Source organism: Eptatretus burgeri, chromosome 10, assembly GCF_056783735.1.
Source record: "Eptatretus burgeri isolate ZD-2024b chromosome 10, Ebu_testis_v1, whole genome shotgun sequence".
NCBI lineage: Eukaryota > Metazoa > Chordata > Myxini > Myxiniformes > Myxinidae > Eptatretus > Eptatretus burgeri.
The window spans coordinates 79249197-79269196 of NC_140970.1; the positions used below are offsets into that span (position 1 = coordinate 79249197).

A 20000-nucleotide genomic window follows, 5' to 3' on the forward strand; every position below is an offset into this window, starting at 1 on the left:
AAGTTTGCAGGATTGTTCTTTTGCAACACCTTTGACTTCGGTGGTTCTGTTTTGGGTCTCCATTGAAGTAAAATCTCAATATAAAACGGATTCTCCCACGATTCCAAGAACTACTTGGTTGTGCCATTATCTTGCTTACGTATAACGTTAGGCGACACTGTTGTTATATTTGCTGATTTTTGGCCTCATAAAAATCCTTCATTACCCGTTTTATCATGAGTCCTGAATTGCATGTTTAACTTTAATTCACAAAATGTTGGAATAGTCCTTGCACAGTTTCCTCATTTTTCTTGCAGGTCAAATGAGATTCTCAGTTAATAATTTTTATTTAATGTGGATATTAATGATAATCACAATAATAGAGTTGGTATATACCAGATAAATTGACTAAGAGATTTGGTTAATGGAGTGTAAACAGGATACAGGCATGATGGGTCAAATGGCCTCCTCCTATGTGTACGTTTACTTGTATATCTTTGTATGAATGTCAGTGATGCCAAAGCATGAATAACCACAGCAAAGAATACCAGTTCAAAAGGACACTCTTTGAGAGCTTATCCGTGCTTCGGAGTTTGCTGAGAAATATGCTTCACCCAACCGAGAATTCCAAAAGCTTTTGTGTGCATCAGAAGTTCAGACTGGAGTGACATTGCAGGGATTGGATGGAATGGATCAGAGAGCACTTATTTTGATAGCGAAGCGGAGTTCAATTGCTTGGTCCTTCCTCAACCCGTGCCCAATATTTAGTTATCATAACTTGATAACGTTACAGAAGAAACTGCACTGAAGGTCAAGTGTGATACCCGTTGTCGGGGCAGAAAGAAGGATTAGAAAGCGTTAATTGTCCTTATACTCTTTATGCTTCGCTTTAGCATGTCACAAGACTGCTCTGGCAGACTTTGCTTTGGCCACTTCTCCAGCTGGAGGTTCACAGAGGACATGGCTGCTTGCTCGGCATCTATATTTTGCCTTATTAGCTTCTGTTCAATTTACAAAGTGCAATAATTGGTCTTGCATTGCAGAAATGTGTTACACTTGGCTGTACTGCATATCAGGATGCACATTAATATAGCCATCGGATGATTATCTTATTAATATAGCCATTCCAATGAACGGAGCTGTGGAAAAACAAACTCGGGGATGATTTTCAGGCATCACATGGATGCACATTGGGTGCAAGGTGGGATGATTTAGCACACCAGGAAGACATTACACAATCGGGCTGTGCGCACAACAGGTTAAATTTAATGGTGATGGTGTCGTACTGAAATGTCACATTGGCATCAAGGTTGTGATGTCATTAAGCCCTCAGAAGAGATGAGATAGGTCGAATTACGTCCAGTGTAATTGGCTGCACGATAATACACACACACACTATGTCCATACTATTTCAACTCCTCTTATAATTGAACTTATTTTGCAAATTTGGGTGTCATAATTTGTGATTAAATTTTGCAGTTGCCTTTTTACTGCTGATATCTTTGTTAGGCCTCCCTGGAGTTGGTACGGGTATCTACTTCATGATTTGTTGCCACCATTTTTTTGCTTGTTACATTTCATTTGACACTGTAAGGTTCTCTATTCAGTCAGATCTCAGTTCTGGGTAATTCTTTTGAATGCTTTCCCTCCCAGCAAGGCCTTTGGGGCACCCTTGATGGACACATCGGTAATTACATTCACTGCACTGAGGAATGACTTGGTCGCGCAGCGACTTACTATCATTCCCCTTGCGAAGTTACTGAAGTGCTGCTTTCGTTGCTTTCCATTTTATTTCTGCTCTCTTTCTCTGTCCCACCTCTCCCCCCCCCCTTTTCCGTTTCACCCTTTTCCCTCCCCCTCTCAAAGCTCATGGAGACCCCTGTGTGACCACATGACATTTCACTTTTACATTATCAGTACTGAACGCTACAAATATGATGTTATCTGTGTTTTCTCCGATATTTCTGACAAAGGATGATTTTCGTCTTTGGAATGAGAACTTATGATGTCTATTTGCCTGGCTGTTTTACGTTGCAGTTATTTATTTTTACGCTTTTGCTTTGTTTAAAGTTTGGCAACACAAAAACCCATGATTGTCTTCTGTGAGTACTTCATGGTGTAATTGTGACCAGGCAGCAGCTGATGTTGGGTTCGCACCTGAGAATCGTAGCATGATCAAAATATTTATTAGAACATGCAAACCGAGCTCTGCTTTAACCCTTCATCATCGAAACTCTCAAGGCTTTTCAAAAATCCTTGTTTTTTTTAAAGACTTTCAAACCACGTCTGAGTGAGGTTCTGTTCTTGCATATTACAGCTTGGTTGACAGTTGGCTATCATTTCTTGGAAGCGTGGCTGTGGCACTGATGCTATGCCCCTCTACCAGTGCACTGGTACTCATTTCACTGACCTCAGAAGGATGACAGTCTGAGTCAACCCCACCTGGTTTTAATTCAGTAGCCAATGGGGCTCAAACTCAGAATCCTCAGATCCTAAGCCAGCAATCTTCACCACTAAGCCAATACCAGGCTTCCTCGCGAGGTCGAACCGTGAACAGGTCAGAAAAACCGTGAACATGCAAAGCACAGGGTCGCGAATGTTGAAGCGGGTCACATTTTATGAACCTTGAATACGTGGGATCCGCGTATCGCGGAACCTCGAATGTCAGGGTCTGATAGTACTGTAAAAGTGGAAATTGTCATGCCACATAAATTTTCAGTACAACAGAGAAGTGCAAATTTAAGAACGTGTGAATATATTTGCTGAAAAATTTTTTTTTAAAAGAGATTACAGTAGCAGAGCTTACAAATAATGTGCGTGTCATTCGGAGACAGGTAACAATCTCACCATGGTATGCAGCAAGTGGCATGCTTGGCCAGTACACCTAGCGTAGCTCAACGCAGTTCGTAACTACAGTACTGTACATTTCAATGTAAAATATACTTCGTTATTTGAAGCCTATTTCAAAAACAGACAAACTTACACGCTTCCTCCAACATGCACGCTTGGTTAAACGCTGCTTGATGATGCACCGTCTGTCCGTGCCGCTAACAAGGAAATATTGAAAGCTGGTGTAGGCGAAAGTCCAGTACTCACTTGTGGAGGCAGTGATGCCAATGCTGGAAATTGGAGTGAATAAAAACATCTATTTCTCCAGTGGAGATTGAATTTGCTAATCTCTGCATTCAATTAACTTTGGATTTGATGTGCTTTACTGTGCTTTCCCATTGTATTTTGTAATCTGTCATTCATTGCTTCCACATGATTTACACCAAGTTCGTAAATCTTAGTTTATAACGAAGTGTGTTTTGATTTCTCTTCAGTTCTGGTGTCGCTGCAAGTTATTTTCTCCATATATATAAATGTTCGCTTGGGTTTCACATGGTGAACATCATTGACATTGTCATGTGTCTTGTGCCAGCTTCGCAAAAGCAAAAACAAACGTGCGAACACATTTTCATGTCACTCAGCGCAAACATTACCACTTCAGAAGGCATGTGAAAACTTAGGTGATGTCAAAATGGATTCCAAATTAAACAAGACTGGTTGGGGAGGTGTATTGTTCCAAACATTGAAAATATGGGTATATATGATTAGGTTTGCAATGGGATATATTAATTGTATTCGTACATTAAAGTGTCTACGGTCGCTGTCATTCTGGAACTGCACCAGGGACAAGACACAGGGTCTTGCCGTCATTAACATTTCCTAATGGACATAAGATCACAGACTGTTCGCCAAGCTGGAAGGAAAGGGAGAGGCGAGACGCTTAATGTGGAAGAAGCGGACTTCCTCTGAGCACAGGCCTCTCCCCTCGACCCAGCCACTGTGGCAGAAATGAACCAATGGGGGACTTTGACAACTGCGAACATGGGAGAGTTAGTGGTGTATTGAGAGTGGGAGAACTTACGATCAGAGACTGACGGCGAATGAGATAGGAAACTCACTCTTTGCTCGTTGCGATTAGATAATGCATGAGCTGAGGCTCACTTCTTATCTGCTCGTTAGAAGGCTGTTGATGTGAATGTGACTTTTTTATCCCCTGCCGCGTGGCGGAAGGGGGATATTGTTGTCACCCAGGTCGTCCGGCTGTCCGTCCGTCCGGGCGTCAACATTTATAGCTGTGAGTGCGATAACTCGTAAACTGTTCTCCATATCGATTTGAAATTTGGGTCACACATGTACCACCTGAAAAGGAAGAACCCCATTGATTTTGGGCATGGCCGGATCCAAGATGGCTGACCTGGGTGGCCATCTTGAAAAAAATTCTTTTTTGTAATAAATGGAAAACCGCTTATCTGATTTCAATTATTTTTGGTTCCTACATTCCTCACCCCTGGGGAACTTTTTCGAGATGATGACCAAATGGTGTCTTGTTTCCAATTCACCTCCCTCATTATCTGGAATATGTATGACCTTTTTCATTCAATGGCGGGGAATTCCCCATCTCCGATGGTATATTTTTACTCTGCCACCCAAGGTGGATTACTTATGACTTTTATGTGGAGGTCATTATGCATTCACCCCTGTTTTTCTGTCTGTGAGCAGGATATCTCAAAAAGTTATGGATGAATTTGGACTAAACTTGGTGGGGAGGTTGGGGGTGTGACAAGGATGAAATGATTACATTTTGGTGAAGATCCGGATCTGGACACTCCAATTTTTGAAGTGATTCTTCACAATTGAGAGAACGGGCCAAAAACGATATATACATTGCAGGGTATCTCAAAAAGTTGCGGTCAGGTTATGGATGCTTCAGAATGCTACTTTGAGTGGATGACAAAACTTGATGGATGAGCTGGGTAGGTGACGAGAACAAGCCGATTCGATTTTGGTTCAGGTCCGGATCCAGATCCGGCCTATCAGTGGGATACAAAACGTCAAATGTTCAGCCTGGTGGAGGTATCCGCTCAACCAAGTGCCGTTCTAGTGTCTATATATAAGCAACTTGCAGACATATGTAAGTTGGCTTCATTATGTGCTCGCATTCTGGAACGTTCTTTCTTGACATGGGACCGCAAGACAGCACAATGCCAAGCTGAGCATAATTGGCTGGGTTCTTGTCCATCATGTTCATTCTGCGCAAAGCATAAATCATTCCACGTGTATATTTTCATCAGCATTGGTCATACGGTAGCTGGGCAAGAAGGCAGCCATGAACGACCCTGATGCTTTCACCGACATGGCTTCAGAAGTGGAGAAACAAACATATGATCAGGTGTCTCATGAGGTTATCTATATAATCCTGTTTAAAAAGAAAAAAAGACAGATTTTACCTGCTCCCATAAAGACAACACAGCAACTTCAACCAATAGGAGGGCCTAAAACATCAACCAATGGGAAGATCTAAAACAACAACAAGCTCTCCCACAACCAATGGCAAAAATTCCTGAAGAAAGGTTCTCCTTTGTGTGTCCTACACACTACACTTTATCTTCTCTCTTGCATGTCCAAGCACCATACTGTGTATGGCTATTAGGGCGAAAGGCTGCGTGTTGTGGGGCTAAAGTACTTGCATCAACAGAATGAAAGTCATGGTTTGGTGGCTGTTGTTCCACCATGACTGCCGGTTCAGTTGATTCTTGTTAAACTTTGTTATGCACACAGCACAAAGCAATGCGTCAATGCTCTTTTAGTGATGCAGGATGAGGTTTCCCAGATTGACTCTGGCAGTGCACAATTGCCCAAGCCAAACTAAACTAGTCTCCCTCGGATCATCTGCACGATGGATCGAGTCGGCCTGGTTTTGCTTCTCAGTCCTACATTTTGTTCCTTCTAATTGCTCTATAAATTATCATGTTTGTTGGAGATCTTTGTATGCAAACATGCCTCATACAATTACATGGTTGTCTATTATCGACTTGGCGAGGCCTGGTGTTGGCTTAACAGTTAAAGTGGCTGTCGGACTTAAGGTCTTCAAGGGTTTTGAGTCCCTGTCATGCCGTGTTAAGTAGCACCAGGTGGGTTGACTCAGCCTGTCATCCTTCCGAGGTTGGCAAAATGAGTTGCAGCCGACTAGAAACGGAGGGCACTGCATCAGTGACACAGCTGCACTCCCATCAACGATGCAACCATCAGCCACAGGCTGTAATAATAATAATATTACAGAACTGTCTCGCCCCACATCTCTGGGAAGGTGTTTTAGGTCCGAGTACACATGGCCCGTACTCTCCGAATGAATGACACTCTGAGGCTTCACCTTCTTGGGAACATTTATTGTAGTTTGCTGTGATTTTTTATTTTTCACATCAGTAAGTCCTGTATGTGTTGGCTTGTCCACAAACTGTTCTTCCACATCCTGTTTCAAGTCTCAATAAATAATTGAGGGAAAAAATTATCCCTCACATCTTGGCCTGATCACAGTAATACCATATCCACACATCACCACTCCCAACTTCTGCAAGTCGTGCTAATTATGAACTGGGGATTTAGTCAGGGTACCAGAAAAGATCACATATTTGACATCCATGTCCTAAACGCATACGAGGCAGTGGGTTTTAATTTCCCGTTCAAAAGATGGCGTTTCAAAATTCAGCAGCCCCTGCCGGTATCGCACCGGAATTGTAGTTATTTTTCTTGGAGGATGAAGTTTATATTCAGGAGTTCAAAGGTTAAGTAGTATGATAAAGTTGATACAACAGAACTAGAAGTCTCTAGAACTTGCGCTGACCAACATCTCGGTTCCCCTTCTCCACCGTTTACTCACTCTAACTTAATGTGCTCGTGAGCAGCTGAACATTGGGATGTTGTGATTATTGGGATCATAATGCATGATGCGACGGGTGCGACATCATCCAGCCCGCTGTGCTTCAGAGGGTATCCTTCAGGCAATCAAATGGAAAAGACAAAATTGTGTTTCAAATGGGTATGGTGGTGTCCTAATGGTGGATAATCGAGACTGGAATCCCGTGGGTAGCGGGAGCAGATTCAGGATTTAGATGGTCAACCTTTTGAAATCAAAATAAAGACCAATTACTGCACCATCGTCCCAAGAAGGAAGTTTTATTTGAAGTTATAAGCAATTGACTAATTTCCCAACTACCCGGATCATCAGCTGGGCATCACCTCCCTCATAGAATATAGCGAATTATCAGTCCTTTATACCGACATCTTGAAAAATTTATACGTACAGTGGAATCTTGCCCAATTTGAATACCCACCAATTCACATCGAGCACTTCAAATATGGGGTATGCAGACTAACCACTCTCACTAATTCTAATACAGTACTTTCAATTTGAATAGGCCCAAAATTTAAAAAATGAATATTTTTTTTTTTAGTTGGAATATTTCCTTTGCTGTTTGGCAAGTCGTAATTAAATCTCATGTACATGAGGTTCTGCTCCTTTACTACACACACGCAAGTTGCCCGTGTCCAGGATTCTAAACGGGGTAGGGATGGAGATGGCAAAAATGCAAATGGTGTCTTCTGTCATCGAGCCGGCAAGCTGGGAGCAACAATCACATTTATTGCCACATCCGATGCAATTTAAATGCTCTAATGGCGGCAAGGTCCTCTGATTGAAACAGTTTGTTCGATATATGTATCTTTTTGATGCCGAGGGTCCATAATAAAAATTTGTGTTGGTGTTAAAGCCAGTAACCAATTGAAAGTTAAGAGGAGAATTCATATTGCTTACAGTAAACTCGGAAACGCCAAGAACCCTGGATGACGAAAGCTAAACAAATACGCAATTTAACACTAAAATTAAAACAAAATTGTTCACCAGCAATTCATGATCTGGATGGATTTGATGGAAATGCACAACATCCCGTTCTGATTTGTTCCCTTCCGATTTCACTGGAGGGGACTATACAGTATGTTTTCTCTCCGTTTGTCCGTCCGTCCGTCTGTCGTCCCACCTATGATTTTTCAGATGTTTTTTCCAATACCCTTTAACATATTCAACTGAAACTTGGTACATGACCTTATTATGATAAGTTAGAGAAAAGTTCGAGTTTCAGGGCGTTTCATCAATTTTTCAGTTATGCCCTTTTTGGACTTTGTAAATATCACATCGGTAGGGGACATGTATTACAAGGCAATTCTCACTCTTGTTTAGGAAGATTCTTTTCTGAGTGTGTACAGCTTGATTGAGTGATTGATTGACAGCTGGTGGCTGCAGGCTGCATCATTTCCAGGGCATATGGTTTTTTCCTTTGATGGAGATTCGGGCAGGAATTTGGAACTTGGCCAGTGTGCCAGTGATAACTTGCATACTCTTTCTCAAAATATACCGTGCTATCTTAAAGTCCACCAACTAATGCTGGAAGATGGGTCCCCAGCTTAATGGTCATCTGAAGGACGCCATTCTCATTGTTGCAACTCCCTGCCTGTGAAGCACCACTTGGTAATTACTATGTCTACTTCGTAATTATCAATTAAATATTTCTAATCACTAAGTAGTCATAGTAATTATCAATTTGGTAATTCTAAGTAATCGTAGCAATGATAGCACACTTTAAATATTACAAGTTTAATTATATTGCATTTTGGGTCGCATGACTTGCCATTTTTTTTGGTCATTGTTTGATTAAGTTAATTATGAATGTGAAACATTTCTAGGTTGTCTGTTGGCTTACATATCATTGTAATGTCGTGCTCTTGCATATAAATCTCTCACAATACACATCATCAAATATATAAAGCTTTAATATTTTTTAAATCTCTGTCTGCTATGTAATAGAAACAAAAGCCACAACTTAGAAATTAATACATGCAAAACGAGATGGGCACTCGGCAGAGCGCATACCTCCGCCACGTAATGCCTGATCCACAAGAACATATCGAGCCGGTAAATATTTTTTTTACTGGGCTGTTTTTTTTCAATTATTATTATTTTTGGGAAATCTCACCAAAGTTGTTGACCTTTGGACTATGTTGACCTTTCGGCCGAGGTTGACCTCAAATAGAATTGGTGGTTGAATTGAGTAAGCTCATATGAAAATGCTTTTCAAATTTCTCGTCAATCAGATGAAAATTGAGGATTTTAGAAATTTGACAAATTTGTTGACCTACATTGACCTTTTGACCTCAAAAACAATGGGCTTCTTGCTTATGACAAACTCTACCATGTGGTGAAGTTTCATGAAGATCGGTTTTTAATTGTGACCAATAGGCGATAAACAGACAAACAGACAGAAGAACAAAATCGACCGACCAATATACTTGAAAAATATTCGATTTTGCAAGTAACAAACAAACAAACAAACAAACAAACAAACAGGCAGACGAGGGTGAAATCATAACCTCCTTCCAACTTCAGTGGCGGAGGGAGAATCCATCTTGATTTGGATTAATTTTTTTCCAAATCCTGTCATCTCTTGAATGTAACTTTCTATTGGTGAGAGTCAATTTATTTTGTGAGATACAACTGTCATGTAAACGATATGCTCGTATGAATCCAAGTTGATTTGATGACCCATGATGTTACAGTTTCCAGTTGTGCTCTACCACAACACCTGCTATAATTTTCATGCAAGCTTCTCTTATTGCTCTTGCCATGCGGTTGTGTGCTGACGCAGAACCCAGACATCGTGCTGGTCCATTACCTGAATGTGCCTGCCATCGAAGACTGTGGCAAACCCTGTGGTCCGATCCTCTGCTCCATCAATACAGATCGCAAGGAATGGGCGAAATGGTCACGTGAAGAGCTCGTTGGTCAGCTCAAGCCTATGTGTGAGTGAACATTCAACATTAATGTGTGCAGCTTAACAGTAGTCATTGTTTTGACCTGTTACATTTTATTATTTTGGTCATTGTTTTGACCTGCAAAGAAGAATGTTTACTATAATTGATTGACCGGTATTTGTGTGTTTGTCACGCAACTCCTCCTACAGTTCTGGGCTGATTAGATCCAGACTTGCTACCATCGGATCAGCATGACCCCACTTAGTGTATCGGGGTGTTTTTATCTTTGCCGGTGGTTTTGGAAGGGAGGAGGTGGGGGTGAGGGGGATGCAAATTCTCCATGTAAACTTGTATCGTGTAGCACCGCCTCCAGGTTGGGGAGGGTATTACAAGTCTCCACCAGTCAGTATTCCTGTCCCACATTTCCCAGTGAAGCGAGGTGTTTTGAATTATCAGCCGTAGGTATGTTATTGCTTCATGCACGTAACCCGGGTTATTTAATTTTCTTATACAGAGCTGTCACTTGCCTATACACCACCCAGATAAAGGTATGCGTCAGAAGAATGTGTTGCATCCTTGGAACAAGATCGCCCATAGGGCGGGTACTCTGCTGGTACAACCAAAGCACCTGGACCTTTGGTGGAAAAAATAATTGAGTTAGAAACATAAACAACATGTTAAAGTTTATGATTGTGGCCAAAAAGTGAAAGGGGAAAATGAGGTTTCATCGGGCCGGCATAGCTCAGGTAGTCGGGTGCTACCCCTCTATTGCTTGTTGAGAAGTTGTATGCTTGAATATCCATACCATGACTGCTTATGCAATAAGCAAAGCCTCTCCTGCCTCTATTGACAATTTGCCCAATAGCCCCCACAATTTCACTTTATTTCATTTAATAATTGCAGGAGGATATTACGATTTATTTTTTACTTGCGTGTGCTTGGGTCTCGCCATGGAAGTAGCGGTTGTCATGACACTTAATAGGATGTTTATGTGAGGAAAATGTGAATTGTTTGTAAATGTAATGAAAATGTTAAAGTGTATCAGTTTATTTTTGTATAGTGTTGAGGCTAGTGGAGGAACTAGAAAACGGAGCAGTGGAAGGGGGTGGGGTAGGAGACACACCAAATTCAAGGTTGAGGGACAAAATAGAGGAAGACTTGGGAGAGTTAATTAATGGATGTGGTAAAGAATGAGGGCAAGGGTAGAATACAAGGGGTCAGCAAAATGGATACAGCCTCAAACTCTAATCACAGAGGTGGAAGGAAAAACTGGAAACTCGGAAAGAGATGGGCTTGGGGAGGTTTAATGGGGTTAGAAAAGATCATGGTTGTGGATGGATGATGACCTGATATGGTGGTGAACAGCAGTCTTGAAACCCTGGAAGGAAGAATAAGATTGAAGTGACCGAGGAAGTTGGTTGCACAGGCAGGAAAAAGAGGAACAAATGAGTGGAGGTGAGCAGTGAGTAGATTTTGGGAGTTTCACAGCGATGTGAAAGTGACAGGCCCACAGACTAAGCTTTCATCTCGAGAGATACCAATGATTTTTGTCACAGAAGTCCTTTGCTGTCGTGCCATGGCTGGTGAAGAGGCACCAACAACCAGTCAATTGGCATGGTGACCGTCGAAAAAAGGTTGGTTTATAACGCATGAGAATTGGGTCAATTTCTTGCATTTGCCAATTTTAGGACAGGATGCTTTTGTTTGAAGGTTTATCATGAGCAGAGCAACAGCACCGATGTAGATGTAGCACCGAAGCCACGTGCAAAGCAGTAAATCTTATTCTTCATTCATACGCAGCACAAGACTGCAGAGTAGTATCAATGGCTGATGGTGTAGCTGTGCCCTCTGCTGGTTAGGGCAGGAATTTGTAATTTGTTCAGGGTGCCAATGATAGCTCGCCTACTCTTCACGAAGGACACTGTGGGATCCTTAACATCCACCAACAAATACAAGCAGATGGGATCCCTATTTAACGTCCACCTGAGGGACGGCACACCCATTGATGAATCGCCCTGCCTGTGAAACACTGCGATGACAGTTTATAGCTGGGTCGAGATTCGAACCCAGGCTCGACAGCTTAGAGGCAAGTATGTGTGCCTCAAGGCCATCCTGTCAGCCCAAAATAATAAATATATTGAATTGTCTGCCAGCAGAGTTTGTGGAGATACAAAGATAAAAATGGTACCAGGATTGTCACCTGGTGAAGTTGAAGGCTTTGATAGATAAACAATCTGGAGAAAATCGGTCTCTCACTGCACAGCTTCACATTCCTCTCCTCCCCAACCCCCCCCCCCATTCTACCATTCTTCCACTTACCCCAATGAAAACACCAATGTTTTTTTTCCTGTCCTTTCTTCGGTTCTTTGGACCCAACTACTAGATGCATGTCGAGGCCTTTAACTACTTTACACTGCTTCGAAGCAATCTGGTTTGGAAATATCAGAAAGAGCCTCGCAGTTCTTTTGATCCGAGTCATGGATGGTGCCACTCTGCTGAACCTCCTTTCCGTGACCAACATCAACATGCTTGATAAACATCATTTCCAGAACTCCAGAAGAGTCAACATAGTCTGCAATACTTTCATCAATGGCAGCATCAGAGTCCACAAGAGAGAAGTGAGACAGGGCCACTTTGGCATCGAAGGTGGTCCAGAGAGACTGACCACAGCTTGCTGCCATATAACCATGAAGAGACAGGCAACAGAGAACCGTTTCATTTGCAAGATGCCTTGGCACATGGATGTCGCAATTTCCTCGTTTCACACTGTAAGTACTTGTCCTTGTGATCTTCATTGACAAGTTGTGTGACTTACTCACCTTGAAACGTAGCCAACTTTGGACATTCAGGTGCCCTTTGGTACATGCAAGAACCTTATATATTTTCAAATCAATGCAGCTGTCATTCTTTGGGCAAAGACAAATCCCTGGCCCTGCATTTCTTCCACATTTTCACAGGACGTGAAACTACAACAGCTTTTTTTCTTGTGGAAAACTCTTGCACAATCACACAATCATGGAATTCCTTCCCTGAGGTGACTCAAGCCTTCGCCTTTCAGGCACTAAAGCTTTCTCTCGAGGGTTTGTGTTTCTCAAGGTAATCATATATATATATATATATATATATATATATATATATATATATATATATATATATATATCTTCTTCTTCTTCTTTCGGCTGCTCCCGTTAGGGGTCGCCACAGCGGATCAGCCGTATGATCCGCATAGTGATTTGGCACATGTTTTACGCCGGATGCCCTTCCTGACGCAACCCTGGTCGCCTCTTACGACACAGGGATAATATATATATATATATATATATATATATATATATATATATATATACATATATTGAGCTCCATCCTCCTATCAACTTCACGACAACCCTACACTCTTTTGACTCTGCAAACAACGTCACTCAGTGTTGTGCACTTGCATCCAGTAATAGTCAAGTGGCGTGTTTCTACCAACATGGGCACAATCGAGACTTGGTTTGACATATAGAATAATACCTGTGTGCCTGCTCCACCTTTTTGTGAAAAATTGACTGGCAAACACACCTGTGTTACTGGATCTCCTGATCTGCCCTTATCTTTCCTGGACTAAACCCACTTAGTTTGACATGTAGAATAATACCTGTGTGCCTGCTCCACCTTTTTGTGAAAAATTGACTGGCAAACACACCTGTGTTACTGGATCTCCTGATCTGCCCTTATCTTTCCCGGACTAAACCCATTTAAAAATCGACTCCAAACGTCGATGGCAGTGCTCATTCTCTGTTCTTTTTATACTGGTTTCAGGTAATCACAATGTAACGGCGATTTACACGGTCTTATGGAGTACACCCTGACACGATCCCACAGCGTCGTTATCTCATTTGGTGCTTTTTTTTTAATGATGTAACTTCAAAAGCTGAGTGTTATCAGCTTCTCCCGCAATGTGGGGTTCTTTATCTTCACTATCATTGCCTCATCTCACTGCTGGCATTACCTCGTAAGTTCAGGCTGCTTGTCCACTTCCGATTCACACATCCATTGTGCCTGTGGAGCGCACTTCCTAGTTCTGCACGATCATGATTTTATTCGGGGCTTTCAAGGTGGCTGTCACCTTGTGGTGCAAAGTGTTGCATTTGTCTTCATTATGTCCACTTATACTCTTTTGTTTAAATATTTTCCCTAACAACACTTTTATTGAGCAATGACGTACAAATTAAAGAGCAGGTTGCGGGTCACCAAACATGTTCTGAAAATTTATCAATATTAAATAGTTCAATGCAAACTATTGTGGTTGCCTAACTATTGGGAGGATTAATGAAATTTAACTCCGAAGTTGTTATTTCTCGAGGCTGTTGAAAAAAACAGCCGTGTGCCGGATATGGATGGTGACGTCACGTTCTCCAAAACAAAGTGGACGCTCAATCTCTCATTGAAGAAGTGTCCAGTTCAGCGGGCTGTTCTTTCGCTTTTTTTTTTTGAGCTTGCAACTGTCTATATTATCCTTTTTTATTTTGAATTATTGTAGAACAAAGTTATTTGTATATTTGTACATCATGCCTCGTATGTGTGTCGTCACGTTTTGCGAAAATGGCTGGAAAACGGGTAATCGCTCCCACCGATTCCCGAAGGAATCAAACATTCGCCGGCAGTGGATAAGATTTGTACAAACAAAACGGGCGAATTTTCCCCCAAAGAAAACGGGTAAAGAGGACCCTTTGGATAGACTTGTCATTTGTGGTGAGCATTTCACAGCCAAGGATTACAAAGGCATAAACACATCAGATCACCACTCTGAATATGAGTTGTTGGTTGACAAGTTCTCCAGATACTGCTCTGTCACAGAATCAATTGTTGAGTTTAAGTGAGAAAAACCTTGAAATGTATTCTTAAAGAGTACATGGAAAAACACATAAATAAACTTTCTGAAAAACACAAGCATGAAAAAAATTCTCAACAAATCAACTTATTGTTGATTAAATTACTTTTTAACAGCATCAGCAAATTGGGATATTTCATTTCAATTGTAAAAAATTGATCAATTTTGCACTTGTTTTTCTAAATTTGGTAGAATATTTCCCAATGAGGCTAAACATGTTTTGGTATTTATATGCCACAACAGTCTCTTGAAAGTTGGTGTTTGTTCTAACTTTTCACTTTCGCTGGGGTCAAGCTCAGCTGTCAGAAAGACTTCAACGCCAAGGCTACGGTGTGTAATATATTTGGGTCCATTATTGATTCATTCCATTTCTGACTCATGAGTGACTAGAGGGTTAAAAATTATTATATCAAGTCACAGACTAATCAAATTTTACATTATTTTATGCATCGAACAAGAAAATGAAAATCTACAAACCAATCTGTCTGGTGGAGTCTGTCAGTGTGAACTTCCGGGCAGTCAGTCCTGCCACTTGTACACGAAATAAGCCGTTTTCTGGCACTTGCAAGTGGCTCAAATTTATATGGCTCAGGGCCAGAAACTCCATAGTATAAATTCCCATCATCCTCCGACTCGTCCTCAGCAATATCGGAATGAAAACACTCAATTTCATCGCCGCTGAAATCGCTCTCTGATTCGCATCTCGCCATTGTTCACACGCTGTTTCCGAATGTTCACAAAGTTTTCGGAGAAAGTGACGTCATAGCATCTTCAGTAAATTCCGGTCTGTTTTTCGATCACTGACAAAAGTTTTGACTTGAAAGTTAATTTTAGCATATTTTGAGTTTCAAATGTAAGAAAATAATTGCCCAACGATTATTATTAATGTGATTACATCCTTCGAATCACGCGAAGTCATCAGCGACCCAAAACCTGCTCTTTAAAAATTACGAAAATGTAATGCAGAACAACAACTACTACTACTACTACAATTTTCTTCCTGATGAAACTTACTTTTGTGCTTCTGGCTTCACTTCTCACCAACACTCTTCATCATCAGACACCCGGTTAAGAAGCAGAGCAAGTCACGAGATCTCCTTGTCAACTTTATTTTAACTTGTGCAAAGATGGCAATATATAAAACGAGGTAGGCAAAAATTGAGAGGAATGTGGTGGAACACAGTGCTGTGAGCCTGAAAGGTAGTAGAATAAGGTTGTCTCAGAATATAAGGTAGTAGAATATGGTAACACTGTTCAAAATTTTAAGGAAACTTGGACCACAAACGAAGCACTTTGCAGTATCTCTCGACAAGGCTCTTTGCTCTTATTCGTATAAATGTGTTATTTTGGTAATTTGGTTTTTCTTCCCCTCCCTCTCTCTCTTGGTGCTGCTTTCTCTTAAAATGTTCCACCTTACCTACTGCAGTCCTGACTGTGTACAAGCCGGGATGAGGAGAGCGAGCGACATTAAATAGAATTGTGGGAATTCTAACAAAAGCACTACTACTACCACTACTACTCTGACTACTATCTTAATCGCCCCAATTTATCCTACTTTCTTATTGGGTTGACTGGGGAAAGTTTTTGGCCCAAGTCTTTGATGAACTGGCTTGCCATGCCAAATATTCGACTGAAAGTGGCAGGAGTTTGAAAAGAAAAATTGTATATGTGATTGAGGCTCGTGAAGAGCTGGAGCAGAATGGAAGGAGTGTGGGAGGGGGAGGAGGGAGACACCAACAACCGAGTGGAAGTGAGAGTGAGATCGGGGGAGTCGGAGAAGGATCCATGAGGGTGAACAAGCTGCACACAAGCCAAATGAAACGCAGCAAGAAGAGAAAGGGGAAGGTGGGGATGAAACAGAAAAGGAACAAATGAAAGAAAATTCTTCATGATGCTGGCAGTAACTTGCCTCGTCCTCACTAAAGACCCCGTGATCTTTAACATGCACTCACTAATGTTTAAAGATGGAACACCCAGCTTAACACCCATCCACGGGATGGCACACTTTGGGATGCAAAGTGTGCATCCCAATACGACAGTTTTCTATGAGGTCAGAAGTCAAACTAAACTGTGAAAAGTCTAGTACCCCTATCTCTGCACCATCCTATTAGACTACACCTTTAGACCTAATGTGCCACTCTGGGATGAGGATCACCCCCAAAAGATCATTGCAATGAATGGAGTCTTTATCTCAAAATAGAAGTGGTGGGGGGGGCAGGGGGGGCGTTTACCATCTCTGTTTAGATGACTACCAACGAAAGATCAACAACCAGTCAAATGCTGGATTGCCTTCAATCGGCATAGCAAGGTGTGCCTTCAGGTGAAGAACCAAGATACCTATCACAGAACCGGTATGTGTTTTATGCATTCTAAATACAGAAACAATTTCATGTTGGCATTGTAGCACCTTACTCAAAAACTCAGAGATTTCATTTTCCAGGCAGGTGTACACAAAGGTGGGCATTACACCAGAAAGTTTTACGACTTAACAATAGTTTCATTAAATCCTGGAAATTGTACAGTGCAGTATTGCCTTTTCCGCCATGTTTAATAATAACAGTCCTCGGCCACTCACGCGCGTTGCCGAATACTAATGCTCACCGCGCGACCATTGATCTTGCCTCCAATACTCAGACTGTTTTGTTTATCTTTATTTACCCAAGCACACCGTGTCCTCCAACTCGGTCCCTGTCAATGTGCTCTGTCAGAGCAGAGCTTTCTATACCCCTCATTCATGCCTCTTTGATCTATGTATTCCCCACGCGTTCTTGCCATTTATCTTATGCCACACGCCTCCTCCAGTCTGGCCCTCTTTCTCCCCCCAATCCTCCCCATTTCCACCCTTTTCTTCCTCCTCTCCCTGTTCTCGCAGGCCATCCTGTCAAGCGAAAAAGCTATTAGCATTTCATTAAAACGCAGCGCAGTGACGTCTGTAAAATATAGAGCAGGTTAATCTTAGCTGCTCTCATTGTACCAGGACTTGTTTTTCCTTACACCCTTTATTGTTTGCAATGTTGCTTTCCTCCCTTCCATAACTCTCCCAGTGCCTGCTGATTGTGTAAGACCTATGTTCTCTTTTTAGAGTTTTCCCATGTTCCTGCCGGACCTGAGCCTCGACAAAGCCATGAATCCATTGTCAATAAACCTCTTTCTCAATTTCTTTGTGTTTTATCATCACAATAAAGCCAGGCATATTTCCTCTTCTCGTGAACATTCTTGAACACAATTATTACTGCTCCGTTGCAAGGTAACTAACGGAATGTACTGGAGATGTCGATAATCATGCTCACCAACGTTCCATGTGCTCAAAACGTGAAGAGGGATTGGGTATTCCACTGATTGTGCTCACAACTCTGATAAGACATTTACTTTGATGCACACACATCTTTGAAGCTCTCTATTTTGGATAAATATGGTGAAGTTAACCCCCACCCCAGACCCCATTCACATCCCCATTCCTTTGTATGCTCATTCCGCTCGTTTCTTTAACTCTTAATTCCTCCGAAGCCGCTTTCCTTTTTTTTTGTCCACTACCCCCACACTACGGTACCCTTCTCTCTCTCTCGTGTAGTATTCCTTTTCTCGATTTCTTTTTTCCAAATTTGCACCCCACCCTCCATACATTACAAAATGAATAGGCGTGCGTGTGCGTGTTATTCTTTAAAATATAGTGTTGGACTTTTGTCCAGAATACCTCTGCAACACATTTTGTTTTTTTTTGTTTTCGTTTCAATTAAGTTGATACGTTTTGTGAGATTGTCTGTAATTATAGTAATTGTGAGGTCTGAATTCTCAGCAATTTGGTTGTAATGGTCATTAAAGCAGGCTTGTCTCATCACTCCCGGCCATGAGGCTATCCCGATCAGAGGCGCCGAGGTGGGGAAGAAGGGGGGTAACCACCCCAGGGCCCAGACCTAATAGGGGCCCGTAATTATTCCTTCAATTTTTTGTTTCATTATAGGAACATACTCATCAATAATTACATTGACATGGGGACGATTATGCTATTGCCACCCTCCCTCGTAAAATGAACTACTGTGGGAACAACTTATATAATGATAATCACGGTAATGACGTCATGACGTAAATGCCAACCCCATCCCATCGGGGTGAAATGAGTTGAGAAACGAATCTGCATAGAGGAATAAGTAAATAACACCCCAATTTCCCACGGTATGTGCTTCTGACGATGAAAATAAGAAAACCTCCATGTAGGTTGTCGTTTTGAAAAGTATGGTATTTCCGTGTACACGTGGAAGAGTTTCACCCATGGGAGCAAAGATCTCTGGTGATCTGAAGACAACGATACTTCCAAGTTCAAACCAACGACAGTGGAATATAATGTGACGTCAGAGGAATTGATTCGCCAGTCTAAACGCAGTACATTCTGCACACTGTACTGTCTGTACTTGTAACTTGTAAAAAGTAAGCCGTGTCTGCTTTTTACCAACACAAGTTCGATGCTCAGAAAAGACATGAGGAGCAGTGGGATAAAGAAGCACAGAAAGGCTCTCATACTCTGTTTCATGTCAGTGTAATTAAGGACAGTAGCTGTCTATCAAGTGACTGGAGACCTACTATTCCACAAGTGACGGAAACAATTTCTGAGAAATCTCAAGGTGGTAATGCTATTGATGATCTCAAAGAACAATTTCTTCGTGGAATTGAAAGTGAAACAGAGAGAGATGGTGGACCATGAGCACAAGGCCATGAACTCTCACAGAACATTGAGAGCAGCCTCAAATTCCAATGTGCAAACTTTGACGTCGGCCAAGTGTCTGAAATTCCAACCCAGACAGAAGTTGAAAACTGTGCGAGAGGAGGCCATCAGGAATATCCGAAAGAATTTCCAACTGATGGAGAGGGTCACAAATTTCCAACAAATATCTTCAGTTTCAAAATGCCGAACGGTAAAGCTGGCAGTCGTCGATGGGGCTTGTTTTTAGCCAAACAAAACGAGCATTGTATTGTTTGCCATGCAGACTATTCTCTCACACAATCTCACATCCTTCATCTTCCACACTGGCATCACCTGCAGGTTGGAGTAGGACTGTGAGATGGAAAAAAAACTGTGGGACAGACTCCCTGAGCATGAACAGAGCCTTGCACACAGGCCATATTATATTGCTTGGCATGAGCTTGAAAGATGCCCAAAAACACTCTGGAGTTGATGACCTCATCGAATACAATACATGACCGGATGCTGAAAAGTGGAAGAAGCTCCTAACAAGGATCATCGATGTTGTGCTCTTCCTTGGTGAGAGGGGATTGCCTTTCTGTGGATCATCACAAAGAATTGGAGATGTTCACAATGGGAATTTTCTTGGTCAGCTGGAGCTTTTAGCACATTATGATTCCCTTAATCAAGACCATATCACAAAGGTCCAAGTGTCACAGCAGAGAGGAGAGCGAATGCAGGCCCATTACCTTTCTACTGAATCACAAAATGAGTTTATAGATCTCTGTGCTGAACATGTTCATCGTTTAATACTGAATGAATGGGAAAACGCGAAGTATT

At 41.8% G+C, this 20000-nt stretch overlaps 1 protein-coding gene across 6 annotated transcripts in view; it reads left to right on the forward strand.

The window, feature by feature from the left end:
* Positions 1 to 20000, forward strand: part of LOC147018921 (calmodulin-binding transcription activator 1-like) — a 754305-nt gene that overhangs the window by 548748 nt on the left and 185557 nt on the right. For all 6 annotated transcript variants that reach the window (XM_085899044.1, XM_085899046.1, XM_085899043.1 and 3 more), the window contains one exon: positions 9504 to 9657. In XM_085899044.1, coding sequence (XP_085755170.1) covers positions 9504 to 9657 — 154 coding nt within the window. The remainder of the gene's footprint in view (positions 1 to 9503; positions 9658 to 20000) is intronic.